The following is a 16,484-nucleotide window of genomic DNA, read 5'->3' on the forward strand; positions in this document are numbered from 1 at the left end:
TGCTCTGTCAACTTTTGTAAGTAATATCAGCAACTAAAAAGTATAGATATTTGGGATCAATGGCAAACAGACTGGACACTTTCATTATTTGGTGGCAAAGCTAAACATACAATTGGCACCACTGTACTTGCTTTTATAAACAAACCAGAAAATACAAAATTAACTCTAGGAGCTTGTAAGACCCTTCCCTTTCATATTTGAAATGAAGAATCAGTTTTACTTACATATGAGCTTCCAACTTCTGCTTTAGTTTGCTGGACTATAAAAATTTAAGAAAGTTACTATAAGATAATTGTAAAGATAAGGTTAAATTTTCCAGATATCAAAGTTTCTTTATCCCCCTTTGAGAGTATACTGCTTGAAGTGATAAATATTTTTAAATGCAAAGAAAACATTCTTGCACTTATTTTACTCAACGAGCAGAGAGTGGGAGGATAGGAAATAAGTTAAAAGCAAAAAGAAAAATACTTTATATATTTGAAAATATGTATTGAAAATAAGCATTAAAAATAAAAAGCATGCTGAAAGTAACAAATGCAAGCTGACTGTGATATATCAAGGAGTATCAAACATTTAAATACCTAAATGATGAATCATTTATTCAAAATACAAATTTTTTACATTTTAAAGAGAATAAACAAAGAATAAAAGCAATATTTCTAATAAATTTTTAATTATAAACCTGAAAGTTAACATCAACAAGATGAAGTAACATAATTTTGCTTAAAACTGAAAGATTTCCACTTACTTTAAAATATTTAAATTAAAATAGCTGCTCTATATTATATACAGAATAAAGAATTTAAATCTGAAAAATAATTTGGATACTAATACAAATGTTTAAAATTATAAATTTGAAATCTTTAAACTCTGCGAAGCTAAACTTACTCCCTTCCCCCAAAAGATCCCATTTTAGGAGCATTCCCTAAAATGACTAAAAAAAAAAAAAGTTCGTATTAGAGAGGTTACAATACCGTATATATGCACATATGAGATGCCGCCATGCATGAGACGATTTCTATTTTCCAAGCCCCCAGGGAAAAAAGAGAAAATGATATAAAGCACACAAAAGACAGAAAAGAAATACGACCCTTTCAATCTTCCTATCATCTCTTCACTTACTTTCCCTAGTTTCCTTCCCTATCAACATGAGTCTAAATCATCTATTAGCCTATCTACGTCATCAGTATCTAACATTAAATGATTACAGGATGAAATTCCTATCTTTGTTGCTGAGTTAAATTCCCTCCCTCCCCATTAACTATTTTTCCCCCTCTGCAAACAGACTGAGACTACCAGAAAGTAGCCAGGACATTGAAAATTAAGATCTTCTCTCTCTCTTTGAGGAAACACCAATAACAGGGTTCACTCCTGGCTCTGTGCTCAGGGGTCACTCCTGGCTCTGTGCTCAGGGATCACTCCTGGTGGTGTCCTTTCAAGGGACACATCTGGAGTTGGCGGCATCCAAGGCAAACGCCTCAACCTCTGTAACTGTCTCTCCAGCCCTGAGAATTTTTCCGTTAAGTTCTCGTCTCTGCCCTCACAAACCATTAGACATGGGCAAGGCTGTGATTTAGTGTGGAAATGGGGAAGAAATAAGGGGTAATGTCTTCAAGACTGCATTTAGATTTCTGTCCTTAAGAGAGTAGAACGATCCACTCTTGAATGTTCTTTTGGTAGAAATCACCTTCTCATTCTCTCTTTCCCTATTTAGACTTCTTCAGTTATGACTGTTAATGACTCCTCCAGGATGCTGCTTTATTTCCTCTAAGGCCAGCCTCAGTTAAGACACCAGCAAATGCCTCAACCACAGCACGCTCTCCATGAGGAATTGCCCTAATCTTAGGTGCCACTGTTGAAGTAGGATAGAAATCACCTTTCAAAACATGATTATAGATTTCAAGTTGGCAAAATCACTGCATCTGCTATGCATATATATACGGTATTTGGTGCATGCTCAATGATGAGGGCAGCACTTTTAAATAAAAAATTATTTTGAACCTCAGAGCCAATTAATGAGCCCACACACAAGAGCACTATGAAGCCTTTTGCTACTTACACTTTCTCCTTCAGGCCTGGAACCTTGTTCCTGCAAAGATTTCTGAAGGTCCTCAATCTGCTGCTGCAATTCTCGGATGCGCTCTTTGCTCAACCTGTTGTATAATAAATCAGGTGTTGTTTGCATTAAAATACAGAGCTGCCATGATGCAGTTATGCAATGTAAATGCATAACATATAATAAATAAGATATATGTGGCATGATGGTATAACATATAATAGACTATTATAAAGGATTATAAAGAATATTATAAAGGAACTTTTTTTTTCTTTTTTTGGGTCACACCCGGCAATGCACAGGGTTACTCCTGGCTCATGCACTCAAGAATTATTCCTGGCGGTGCTTGGGGGATCATATGGGATGCTGGGAATCAAACCCGGGTCGGCTACATGCAAGGCAAATGCCCTACCTGATATACTACGTTTCTAGCCCCTAAGGAACTATTTCTTAAATGACAATTTTATCCAAAATTGATTCACTATTTCCCTACAGCTTAGTTTTTATGAATACTTATTTTAAGTGCTCAGGGTTTACTCCTAGCTCCACACTCATGGATCACTCCTGATTGTGCTCCGAGTACCAGGCATGGTGTGAGGGACTGAACCTGGGTCAGGTCCTTGCAAGCCAAGGACCTGATATGTTCCCATTGTACCATCTCACCAATTCCAAGAGGCTCTTTTTTTTTAATGACCAGAAAATAGGTTTCCTTCTCCTATCTTAGATTCCACAGACTACTGGATGAAGAGTACTATATTTTTATAATCCCTATATACCTATCATTAACTTCATGGCTTCTTTCTAAAATTTTCTGTATGTCTTTAGTTTTCCAGAAGCCTCTTTTCTAGTATAAAACATTTTCAAATGGTGACTGAGAGTACATATATGTTTCTTTTGGTGAGGAAGGGAAATTTTATATTTTTCCTTTGACTGTATTAACATATCGAGAAAATAGAGAAGTGCAGAAAAGTAAAAATCAGTAGTAACCCTCCAAGTGAATCACTTCAATAGTTATTTCTTTTTTTTTCAATTGAATCAACATGAGATACACAGTTCCAAAACTGTTCATGATTGAGCTTCAGTCATACAATGTTCCTTTTTAAGTCTTGATCAGTTCTTCCAGTCCCCAACAACTCACCCCTATATACACTCACATTTTTAGAAAAATTGATTCATATTGTGTTATCCCTTATTGTTTAATTTAATAATTTTTGTTATTAATTTTTTTGCTATATTACATATTTCTATAAACCACTTCACTGCCCACTCTGTACTTATCATAATTTTTCTCTTTATGGATTTCTATTTGAAGAGATGAACTAGTGACTAATATGAATTTTGAACTTTGCAAAACTCATTCTTTTAAACCATGCTTAGGAGTTACTTCCTCTGGAAGTTACCAGCAAGTTAATATTGGTCTTACTTTCTCTACTTGTATCTATCAATTTATATGAATAGTCACATTTAAAATGTAGTAATACACAAAACGCCAATCTACTACAATGCCCATCATTATAGTTATCATATAATAATTATCTATCCACATGCCTTTCTATACCAATTTGTTAAAGTTGAAAATAAACATCTCCAGGACTAGTAACTGGCAATAAATTATAAAAGTTTGTAATGTTAGGTGCATTTTTTACACAATGTTATTAACTATAGTTAGTTTATCTGGGGGTATTTCCTAAGTCTTTCTGGATCTTAAAGTTTGGTTAAATGAATTCAAATACCTTTATTGCAAGCATATTATCTAGAAGAGGTAGGTTAGCATGGTGGTTAGAAACACTGATTGGAAATAAAGATTGATGAGGGAGAGATTCAAATGCAGGATGAAGAATTTATTGTGTATCAGTAGACAAGTTAATTAGCACTCTTGCACCACAGTCTCCACAGCCGCAAAAGAGATAAGCACAGTTAATGCTTCACAGTGTTAGACTGAGAAATTTCAGCTAATAACAAAAACAGGTGTTTGGGAAAGTGTCTGGTATATAATTAGAACTGCAAAAATAAATGGTTTCTCTTTTTCAGTATGATGATTTTTAGTAAAACCATTGGTACCAGAGAAGTACATCACATCTTTAAATACAGCTGCAAACTTCATAACATCTGTAATCTTCATAACAACCTGAACAAGAGTATCTCCTTCAATTTCTGTCCTTAGACAAAAGTAACTTCCCCAGAACCAGTTAATAATTTAAGGAGAGGTGATGTGCAAATTTGGCCCCACTATTTGGCCCTTTTTATGCAGTAGGAAGATGTCAGTAGGAAATCAGGATGTCATTTGTCAAATTTTCAGTCAATGATAAAGGCCCTTAAAGTCATGAATAGGCACAAAATAAGGAAATAATAACTGGCCAAAGGCATTTGTTAATTAACCTAAGAACTGGTCTACAGAACCAAGCTTACTGTGGCTGGGAGAAGGAGAGAGTAAGAAGAGGGGGAGGGGAGGGAGGGACAAAGGCTTGGGGCGGAAAGGCTGTCTCTGGTGGAGTTACGATGCTGGAATGCTTGATGCATGAAACCCAATCATTAACAGGACTGTAAGTCACAACGTCTATTTTTTTAATTGAAAAAACATTAAGCAATCAGGTAAACAAGGTCTCCTAAAATCATTAAGTTGGAAGAAAGTACCAAAAATCTTTAACTTCTTCTGAAAATCATGAGTGTCTTAACGGCAATATTTCCTGTGGTGTGGTAATGAAGATACTAATTTCCGTCACAAACCTTTGTTCGGTTTCTAATTCATTCATCTTGCGGTGCTTCTGCTCCAGCTGCTCCTGCAGTTGCTCGATACGTTCGTTCTCCGTACCTTCCTGCTGTAAGCGAAGCATCTTATTTTCATGTTGCAGTCGAATAAACACCTCCCTGATGTTAAAAGCAAACAACCATTTTAAAATACCAAAGGTTTTTACATGCTCAACTTTTTTAGCAAAGAACATTCTTATCTACTTAATAGTTGGCATTTTAAAATGCCACCAAGGCTAATAAAGAGTTTTAAGAAAAAACTTACCAGCATACACTGAAGTACACTGGGGTACAATAATCACATGGCAATTTTTAAGATACAGGGTGCATGATATAAGGTTATATCATATGTCACTAAATATTTAAAATGTAAGTCTCTAGATAAGATGAATTATTACACTATGAAATCTAGAATCTACTTACTAAAAGTAATACACAGTCTTAGGAAACATGAAGAAAAATAAACTTTTCTGATAATGAAATCATGACTATTTTTAAAGGACTGTTTATACAAGTTTTTTAAAATGATAGCAATGACATCAAACAGAGGTAATACTCTGCTACCTGTTAAATCCCATTCTTAAAAGGCAACTAATCTTATTAATCCCAATTTTTATTTTAAATGCCTATAAGCATCACTGTAAATAAACACTAGTTTTTAAACAATGTTTATATCCTGGAATATTAATAACAAGTGCAAGCGAACTTCTAGTAAAGCACCAAAGGTAATGTTTTAATAACAAACATAAAACTCAGTAACTTTGAAAATATTATGGTTAGTAAAAGAAATAAGTCACAAAGGTCACGTGCAGCACTATTCCTCCTATGTTTAATGTCCACAACACACTGCTAAGAACAGAGCTGAAGGAGGAGGCAGCATCTCTTCCAGGAGTGATGGAATGTTCTAACATTAGAGAGTGGAAAGTACTATGCTGAAACCCACTGAAACAGATTCGAGGAGGGAGAGAGACCCCCAAATAGCATTCAGGAGGCTCAGAGGCTACTCGAGCTAATACTCAGCCACTAAACAGAGTGAGGCTACTTGGGTCAGTGGGTGACTTCGGACCTCCAGAAAGGCACCAGGTAGTGCTCAGGAGCCTGTGCAATCCTGGCAATGGACCTGCAGCCTTGTGCATGCCAGGGACACAAAACAGCCCTTGAACTGCTGATTTTTAAATGGGGGGATTTATATCTCAGCAAAGCTGAGGGACGAAAGAACAGAGTCTGAATAAACTGTTGCCACCAAAAAGGTTAAAGAAAGGCATTAGGATGCCACACTAGTCAAATGTATGATAGTAGTCAAAGAAGTAAAATATGAAAACATAAATTAATTTGGGCTGGAGAGACGGGAGAACAGGTAAGGTGCCTGCCTTGCATGTGGTGGATGCAAATTCTATCTCTGGCACACATAATGGTCCCGGAAACCTGCCAGGGGTGATTCTTAAGCACAGAGCCAGTATTAAGCCCTAGGCACAGAGTAAGATGTGGAGGGAGGGAGGGAACCCTGGGCACAGCCAGCTGTGGAGGAAGGAAGGATGGGAGAGAAGGAGGCAGGGATGGAGGGAGGGGAACCTCCCCCAAATGAACAAAAACAAAACAGAGAGAGAGAAAGAGATGTGCAAATCTCTAAACTTCATATTTTATTTAAAATGCTTAATTCTTCTTTCTTCTATTATTGATAATTATTCTACTGTTTTTCACCAATGTGGATCCAAATGCAATATAGAGAAAAGATTTACATTAAGCTTAAGGATAAGAAAATTAGTTTAACACAATAAAGCTCATCCTATGAAACCCAGAATATATTCCTCAACTGGAGTGCAAAATATTACTTCTGGTCGATTTGAAACTACTAGAGTAACAATAACAATCATGCATTTTGATGTCTATGACTCATAAAATGAAATGTTCTGAAGACTAATAAATTTGCAAAACACAAACCGCAATGCAATAACAGAATAAACAATTAAAAACAAATCACCTATATTCTACTGGCATAATCTCTGCAGCAAGATTCTCATAACTTTTTGTAGCAGATGCATCTAAAGAACAAGAGAAAAATGTATTAACCTTTTCAGTATTGTTACCACCTGCAAAATACTTTTCTAGAGAGATTGAGATTCACCTGTTTGGCTGAGGTGGTCCTGTTGTACTTGTGAACATCGCAGCTCTTCATTTGTTTCCTTCAGAGCATCACGCTGTTCTATTAGTCTCTTACAAGAGAATTGTTTATGTCAGCAAAATATTACCTCTGGCCATAGCAATGTACTTTTAACTTGACAGTAATCTCACTTAAACAGTTAATTTGATGATTGTTGCTTATTCAATTTTTAACGCAATAATTTACTTTTAGAATGAAGGAGCAAATTTTCTCTTGCAGAAATTGCTTAAAAAGTAGACCTTATGTACTACATATCAAAAAATAAATGCTTGTAATTTTTCCATTAGTTTATCTTTGAACAAAATGACTATAATTATGCATCAGAAATGCAATACAAAGTATAGAGTAACAAAACATTAAACATATGCGCTTGGAAGCAAATTGATCTTTTGTGAATTATAATTTAATTGTTATTTTCTCTCATCTCTGCTATAAAATTCTACTGAAAAAGAATGATGGCTTCATTAAGTCATTTCATTTTTATTGTTGTTTTTTATTGGGGAAGGAAGGGGGTTGAGGAATATCTTCTGGTACTCAGGACTCACTCCTGGCTCTGTGATCAGGGAACACTCTTGGAGGTATTCGGGGCCCATATGTGGTGATAGGAACCAAATCAAGGCCAGCCATATGAAAGACAAGTGCCTTAATCCTGTACTCTTTGACCCCATAATCATTTTAGTTTTAAAGCCTACAAGTTTTAATTGTGGTAATATTTGTACAACTCTGTGAATGCACTTAAAAAATACCAAATTGTACATCTGAAATGTGTAAAATTTATGAAATATAAATTATAGCTTATGACTGTCTTAATAAAGTTAATTTTAAAAATTATAGAATAGAAAAAGATGAACAGAGATATAGAACTTCTACCGTGACTACTTCTTTCCTGGAGAAAGAAACTAATAAAAATGTACAGTGCATTTTTACAGGTCTATCTTTCACATGGACAGCCTGAATTTGGAGAAACAGAACGGTGGCCACTGCCTACATTCCTGGTACAGTAAGAATAGTACTGGAAGCTGAAATCTGAGAGATGTTATTTGCCAATTATATTTAATATCGTTACCTCCTTTTCCTTAAGCAAAGCTTCATGTTTTTCTTCAAGTCTCTTCATTTCAAATGCTAGTGTGTCTGCTCTTTTGGATTCAGAGGAAAGCTTATTATGAAGATCCTGGACCTTTTGTGAGAAAAGTTAAGCAAAAATATATATATATATATATATATAAAAAGTAACCAATGATAGCTTCTGCAAGTTCAGGAAATAGACTGATTAGCAATAACACACATAAGAATATAGTTCAATGATTTTTATGTGTATGGCTATTCTATCTTTAATCCTCTTGATTTCAGCCAAGAACTTAGTTGTTATAATTTATTTTATTCTGGTAATAAAGTGTTAAGCATAAAAGAAAAAAATACAATTTATTTCTAAATATCCATGAACATAGCATGTAGATAAGAGTTGACACAAAATTGAAATTCCTCAAATTATAATTTGGTCAGGGGCACACCTGGTGGTGCTCAAGGCTTAATCCTAACTCTATGCTCAGGGATCACTCCTGGCGTTCAGGGGATCATATATGGTGCTGGGAATTGAACCAGGGTTAGTCGTGTGCAATATAAGCACCTTCAACTATGAAACATCTCTGAATCTGCATTATAACTTAGCAAAAGATAATAACCTCCTGTTATTTCTTTAAGTTGTTAGAAAAATAGTGAAAGAGAGTAATTAAGGCTATAAGCAAGCATTTTAATATCAATTACCAGAAATATTAGTAAAAAACAGAATTCACCCAAAATGCAAGATCAGAGATCACTGAAAAATTAAGTAACCTAGATAACACAAGCTCAATTATTAACCTGTCAGTTAACATTACAGAGGAAAAATATGTATCATGGCAAGGATCTAGCAAGCAATGTTTCTGCCCTTCTTTATCATTTTAAAGCATCAAACAAACTAAAGAGTTGTGCTCTTTCCAGTTCATGGATTAAAAATGCTCTTTGTTTTTTGTTTTATTTTAGGATCACACCTGGTGGTGCTGTAGGACTACGCTTGACAGTGTTTGGGGGTGACGGCAGGGAGCACTCAGGGGACCGTGCAGTGCCAGGGTTCGTGCCCGGGATGCAGCAGGAACTCGAGCTGGCCCTGGGGAGTCTCTTGTTGATTGAAAATGCTGCTAATCTCTTACCTGCCGCTTATACGTTTCCAGCTGCGTACGCGCTGCATTTGCTTTCTTCAGCTCTTCTTCCAAGCTGACTGTGTTATGCATGTACATCATGTTTGTTTCCTGCAAAGTCTTCACTTGCTTGCGAAGGTCATTCAGATCTTGTAACTTCTGGCGATAGACCTCAACTGTTGACTCCAATTTGTTTGCTTTATCAGAGGTAGTCCTGGAACAGTAAGGACCGAACGTTACTGTGCGAAAGATAATAAATGGACAAAACAACATTATTCTGGCTGAACAGGAATCTGCCAAATAAATTATTAAGCAAATGAAACAATGGGGAGGCGGGGGGGGGGAAACTCAAGAGAAGAGAGAAGCATAAAAACCTTGGGAGAACTTTGAAAACACTGAGGCTCTAAAGAGTTCAACCTTGGGGCTGGCGATAGCACAGCGGGTAGGGTGTTTGCCTTGCACACGGCCAACCCGGGTTAGAATCCCAGCATCCCATATGGTCCCCTGAGCACCGCCAAGGGTAATTCCTGAGTGCAAAGCCAGGAGTAACCCCTGTGCATCGCCGGGTGTGACCCAAAAAGCAAAAAAAAAAAAAAAAAAGAGTTCAACCTTTCTGTTTTTCAGAACATCAAAATAAAACATCTTTAAATATAATATCCTAAATTATTAAACTGCACAATGCAAGCACAATATCTGCTAAGAATGGCTTGTCAAGAACAAATCACCCTGAGCTACGCTGTGACTTAAAGAACAGTGTGCTCTGGAAATAATATACAAACAACTTTGCTTTGAGTATCCTATATACTTAGAAAGCAGATGCATCATTTGTCTGGCAAAGCCACTTTCCATATAATTTAATTTTGTGCTACCGGACCAACTGGGTTAGAAAAAAAAGAAACCAAATCATTTGAATGCTATATGCAGGTTCAAAGTAAAAGAAAGGCTGCTTCAAATAAACATGAAATATTGTATAACAAAATGGTCAATCAGAAAAATGAGCAGAAAAGATCATATGTATAATCTGCCTGCCTAACTTTGGGTTTGTTTTGGGGGGTGGGGCATGGGGGCCTACCCAGTGGTGCTCAGGGTTCACTCCTGATGGTGCTCAGGAGACTACATGGGGTGCCAGGGATCAAACCCAGGTAGGCCACATGTAAGGCAAGTGCCTTAACTCACTGTACTATGGCTCCAACCCTGCTTAACATTTTATATGCAGAAGCTAAATATAAATTTTACATTATCAAAGACTGAAAAGAATCTGAGATAACTGAAATAAATGTTAGAACTCTTATCTCTATATAGCTACATTTTATCCAATGCCAAATGTGAATTATGAGTTTGCCTTTCTTTACATAAAAATTTCACAAGATACTAAAGACTACATGATCAACAGATTTAAAAGTAACTCAGCTTACAAAATTATAAGAAATATGGTTTAATTTGGCTTTTATGTGTTATATAATATACATTTGATCTACCAAGAATCAAATGTTATCTTTTAACTCTAATTATTATCAAATAAGCATAAAAGTTTATGAATCTGGATAAGCAATCTGATCAGTATGTTACTGATAGAGATAATTCTAAGAGCTGCTTATTTAAATGTGGAATACTCTGGGCCTGGCCTATAGAAGTAAGGATGAGGAAGGAAAGGAAATGAAGAAAACAAAAGAAGAGATGGGTGGAGAGTAACAGGCAGGGGCCCCAAATACGCTGGTGGGGAAGAGGTATTAACGTAGCTATGTATCTGAACCGCAGAACCAACAAAACTGAAGCATCCAATTGGAACTACAATACTTTACTTTTATACTTTATACTTCCTGTTGCTCATCGATTTGTTCGAGCGGGCACCAGTAACGTCTCTCAATTGTGAGATTTATTTGTTACTGTTTTTGGCACATCCAATACGCCATGGGTAGCTTGCCAGGCTCTCCAAGAAGGGCAGAGGAATCAAACACAGGTCAGCTGCGTGAAAGGCGAATGCTGTGCTATCGCTCCAGCCCTCCAAACTACAATAACCAAACTTAAAAGTGTCTTGTCAAGGAGCCATGCCTGGGACTGGGAGAGCAAAGGGGGTCACTGATGGAGGGACATTGAGAGTGGTGATATGATAAACTGAAAAACTGTTTACCTGAAACTCAACTATGAATAACTTTTTAAATCAAAGTATCTAAATTTTTAAAAGGTGAAATACTAAAATGACTAAGAAATAACTCAGTAGAAACAGAGTTATGCTTAAATATGCCATACCTAAGAACGTCTATTTCATCTTTCAGGGCCCTTGTTTCTTCAGCCAGACTCGTCAATTCATCATTCCTGTGCTGAAATTCAATTAGTTGCTTTTCAAGTTCTTCACAGTGAACGCGGTAATCATCTTTGGCAGCTTCAAGCCTTATGTACAATAAGAACAAGTACTTTTAGGTTATTTTCTTTTTTACAGACTTTTAATTAGTTAATTATACAATGGAATTTCAAGGATCTAGCTTCAAACCCCCCTGTGTCTGACCAGTCCCACCACCAAAGTGCCAGTACATTCCCACCATCAAAACATAACCCACTTCCTTACTCCCCCCACCTCCCACCCTTTCCTTCTGTCAACCATCAGGGTTTACACAGGGTCTAGGAGTTCTTTTTCCTTGCCAGTCTGAATAAATTAATATTTGAAATGAAATGTCCATCCTTTCTTATTGACATGATAGTTCAGCAATACTTCCTTCTAGGTTTTTAAAACTCCACATTCAAAAGGAAAATTCAAAGACTAGCCAAAGAAGTCCTCAGCTCCTGAATTTGAAAGAGACTTAAAAAATAAATTGAATGCTCTAAATTAATTTTATTTTTATTTCACTTCTGAAGGTATGTTTGGTTGAACTCATACATTCAAATGATGAAGATAAAAATATATAAATGTCTTAAAGTAATTTTAAAGTACACAGCATGTAAAGTGTAATTAACTCATGTAGACTGTGATAAATAAAAGATGGATAATTAAAACATTGTGGTGACAAAAAAATACCCTAAAAAGACAAGTGATTAAAATCAATATTTAAAAAATTATATGACAAACCCAGAAGAATGCAGAAAAGGGGGCAAAGGATATGAAATTTAGCAAATATATAGATGTAAATGTACCTGTGTAAAAAAATACAAAAGCAAATGGATTAATAAACATACCACTTAAACAGAATAAGAAAGAATGGACAAAAATTCAAAGGCTCAAACTTGTATTCTTAATGAAAAACAAATAACACATGATCCCACATCTCATGCCATTTTCAGAAAATAAATTCAAGATGGACAATATATCTACATGAAAAAGTCCAACTAAAAATATCTGGAAGGTGACAGTAGGGAGTATCTTCATGGTATGGGAATAGACAAAGATTTATTCAACAAGACACAAAAATGTTCTAATCCTAAAAAACTGATAAACTATGTCCATCTAAGAACTTGTACTATTTGGAAGACATTTAAGTACTAACAACATATACCAGAGAATAGGTTGAAATATTGCACATATATCTGAAAAAGGATCTGTACCCAGATTATATTTAAAACTCCTACAACTCTGTCACTGTAGTACTGTTGTCTCGTTGTTCATAGATATGCTCAAGCGGACACTAGTAATGTCTCCATTGTAGGACTTGTTGTTACTGTTTTTGGCATATAAAATACGCCACGGGTAGTTTGCCAGGCCAGGCTCTGCCATACGGGCGGAATACTCTCGGTATTGCCGGGCTCTCCAAGAGGGACGAAGGAATTGAACCTGGGTCGGCTGCATGCAAGGCAAAAGCCCAACCCATGGTGCTATCGCTCCAGTCCACAACTCAATTCTAATAAAATCAGATCTACAAATAAGCTAATGTAAAGTGACATTGTAAGATATATGACCCATAAGCCATGAAAATGGGCTTCTCACATATTCAAGTGATCAGAAAAAATACAAGGGCAAGTCAGATCTAGATAGATCTAGATCCTTCCACATTCCCTGGAACAACTGAACTTAAGACCACCAACAGGACTGAATCATGGTACATATAGGTTGAACATCTAGTGCTATTTAGCACCAAATACCGCTGCTAATAGATACGCAAAAGAGTATAATCACTTATAAACAAGGTTAGCAACATCTCTGTCTTTTTTTAAATGCTTTTTCTTCAATTTCCTTTTGGGTCACACCCGTCAATGCTCAGGAGTACTCCTGACTCTACACGCAGTAATCACTCCTGGTGGTGCTCAGGGGACCAGATGGGATGCTGGAAGTTAGCTGCTTACAAGGCAAATGCCCTCCCCACTGCTTTATTGCTCCAGCCCCCAGCATCTTTGAAGATTAAACACAGACCACCTGCATAACTCAGCAATACTTCTATATGATTTGCCAGTGAGAAAAAATGCCAAGTTGACCAAAATGTTATATTTTCATGTTCACACTTTTATCTGTTATCCAAAATCTGGAAACTCACATGCCCATCTAAAGGAAAATGGATAAATAAAATTAGGTGTACTACGACATGATTAATATAGTGGACTACTGCTCAACAATGACAGTTGATTACTGACACATTAAAAAACATGGGTGATCTCAAAAACATGCTGAGTACAAAGGCTGTCACCAGAAAATCATAAGCATGATTCAAGTTAAATAAAGTCCTAGGTCGAAGGAAAGGAATCTACAGTAAAAAGCAGGGAAAAGGAGAGAGGAAGGGAAACTAAATTATTCCAAAACAGGAACAGAAGTGAGAGTCACAGGAGTATGCCTCTGTTAAAGCACCTTCAATTATACTTAGTATTTATTCACACAGCAACATGCAAATGTTATCTTGTTAGAGAAAGAAAAAAAAAACTGTAAACATACTGAAGTCTAGTGTTAGAGTTTTTGGCAGAGGTATCGGTTAGCAATTCTGAAAGTACTGTGTGGATTTGAGGACTGAGAAACTGAATAAATACTTTGTGGAAAAGAAAGCCAGAACTCTCCCTGAGGGCAAAGTCACAATTTCAGAAATGGAGACGGTGAGACTGACCCCTGCTGACACAGCGATGTCAATAGAAGCTCTTTGTTCATAACTGCAGACACAAAACCAAACAAAGATCTGTGTAAACACACGAGGACATACGTGGGCAAGTGTATGTCCTGGTACTGGGCACTAAGGTAGCCTACAAGTAATGGGAGACAAAAATTCTCTGGAACACAGATATTTGTTGCCTCCTATAAAAGAAGTTCTAGGTTCTACCCCCAATCACATAATAAAAGCAGTGAATTAAACTGAATTAAAGGGATCAGGGTCCTAAGGGAAAAACTGATTTGAAAGTTGGGAAAGAGTTAATAAAAAAAAAAAAGATGAATCTGGGACATTTTGTTGTGGTAAGAAAAGTCAGAAAGTACTCAAATATGTTTGCAACAGGTTGAAAGGAACACTGAGATAATAATAGAGTGATTATCTGGTGGTAAAACCAGGACATTAGGTGCACAAAAATAAATTAGTGAGAGTAATGGATTTACCGTTCCTTGAATAAGAATCCATTACTAAGTAAAATGCATAATCCTGGGTTAATGGAATTTGAGTATGATTTGTATACTAGATAATAATTTTTATCAACAGTTTATTCCCTAATTTTGATCGCCACCCTCTGATTTTAATGCATGCCCTTACTCTTAGGAAATTCACAATGAAGTATAAAGGGACGTACCTCTAAATTATACTCAAACTAACTCAGATATAACACTGCGTATCTAATCACTACTCACAGCAAATACTAAAGCAAATGGAGAAAATGAAAACAATTGTTGAGAAAAGGCATAAAATAGATATTCATAATACACCAATTTTTTTGTATGTTTGAAATTATATATTTAAAAAGTAACAGAAAATAGATACAGAAAATTAGAACACTGCTCTCAAAAGTCTCAAGTGTGCAGCCACATTGGTTCAGTGGTAACACAAGAGATCTATTAACGGTCAGACATTTTTTAAGAGAAAAATATAAAAAGTGAAAGTAAAAGCATAGCTTTTGGTGATAGGCTTACATGAGTTTATTTGGCGACCGGAAGTGAGGGGACACACCCAGTGTTAGTCAGGAATTACTCTTGGCAGTGCTCAGGTGACCATTAGGGATATAGCATTGAACCTTGGCCACATGCAAGGCAAATGCCCTACCCTCTGTACTATCTCTCCTGGTTTACACTTTTATTATAATCAGGGTTTCCCCTTTCACCTAAAAAATTCCTTCCTTCTCCCCCCTGGCTCAGCACACTTACCTTCATTTGGCCCTTATCACCTGAGATCTGAATGGCTGTATAATTTTTATCACACTTGCTCCAGATAACAGGCCAAGCAAAGGCAGAAACTAACATATGCCATTATTTTAGTAGCCTAATTGGTGCCCTAAGCACACTTTACAATGTTTGATCATTTGTTATTGACATTCTGAGTTTTTAGCTACTTGCTTAATATTACTCTCGGAGTAAATGTTGCTAAAAAAATAAAAGCTACCTGTAGTTTTCTTCCTGTAATTGCTCTAGTTGCAACTGTGCATGAAAATACTTTTTTGCCACCATTGAATTTGGATCATCAAAAGATCCATCCAACTGGTCAAGTTTTTCATTCATCATCTCATTCTCAGAAACTAGTGAATTCTTTTCATCTTGAAGTGCTGTCACCTATAAAACAAATAAACAAATGTGAATATGCAAAAAGCCTAGATGGAGTCAAGAATTCAGAACCAACAGATACTCTTGTCAATCAGTTTAGATCATTTCTAAGGTTCTCGATAGCTCAAATTCTGGGTCTATCAGGTGTGGGTCAAGCAAAACAAATGTAAGAAGAAACAACGTCTATAAAAAGACTATTTTCAAAATGTCATGTCTGCTTGGTTTGTTTCTAAATCTTTAAAATTTGATGTGCAAATGAACTTCAGAAAATTAGCTCCCCTTTCAGGGTACAAAATTACTATTATTTTTTAACTGAAAAAATCGTTGCTTTATTGTCAACCAATAACAAATCAATATGTTACTTAAAAACAGTGTTCATCGCAAGGCGAGTGCTTCACCTGATGCACTATCTCTCTGGCCCCATATCTGCAACTTTTAACCCCTTTTAATCTTTATTCCACCTTTCTGGCCTACGGTTTGGTGTTTTTTTCTCCTTTTGGGGGGTCACACGGGTGATGCTCAGGATTTACTTCTGGCTCTTCCCTCAGGCAAATGTCCTACCAGCTGTACTATTGATCCAGCCCCTACCAATCGTGCTTTAATCAACTTATTGTACAACACAAAGCAAAAATTATTTTTTTAACTTAGCGATTGTCTTTTATGTTTTTATCTCCTTTTTGCTTTAACCTGTAATGC

General features: G+C 36.2%; 1 protein-coding gene across 1 annotated transcript in view; it reads right to left on the bottom strand.

Annotated features, from left to right (window-relative positions):
• HOOK1 (hook microtubule tethering protein 1) overlaps positions 1-16,484 on the bottom strand; it is a 65,356-nt gene that overhangs the window by 11,943 nt on the left and 36,929 nt on the right. The window contains exons 9-17 of the mRNA XM_055138696.1: positions 15,631-15,797; positions 11,393-11,533; positions 9,155-9,356; positions 8,032-8,142; positions 6,930-7,017; positions 6,786-6,846; positions 4,784-4,924; positions 2,060-2,153; positions 225-259 (exon numbers count right to left, since the gene is read on the bottom strand). Coding sequence (XP_054994671.1) covers positions 225-259; positions 2,060-2,153; positions 4,784-4,924; positions 6,786-6,846; positions 6,930-7,017; positions 8,032-8,142; positions 9,155-9,356; positions 11,393-11,533; positions 15,631-15,797 — 1,040 coding nt within the window. The remainder of the gene's footprint in view (positions 1-224; positions 260-2,059; positions 2,154-4,783; positions 4,925-6,785; positions 6,847-6,929; positions 7,018-8,031; positions 8,143-9,154; positions 9,357-11,392; positions 11,534-15,630; positions 15,798-16,484) is intronic.

The sequence above is a fragment of the Sorex araneus genome, chromosome 5 (genome assembly GCF_027595985.1).
Source record: "Sorex araneus isolate mSorAra2 chromosome 5, mSorAra2.pri, whole genome shotgun sequence".
Taxonomy (NCBI): domain Eukaryota; kingdom Metazoa; phylum Chordata; class Mammalia; order Eulipotyphla; family Soricidae; genus Sorex; species Sorex araneus.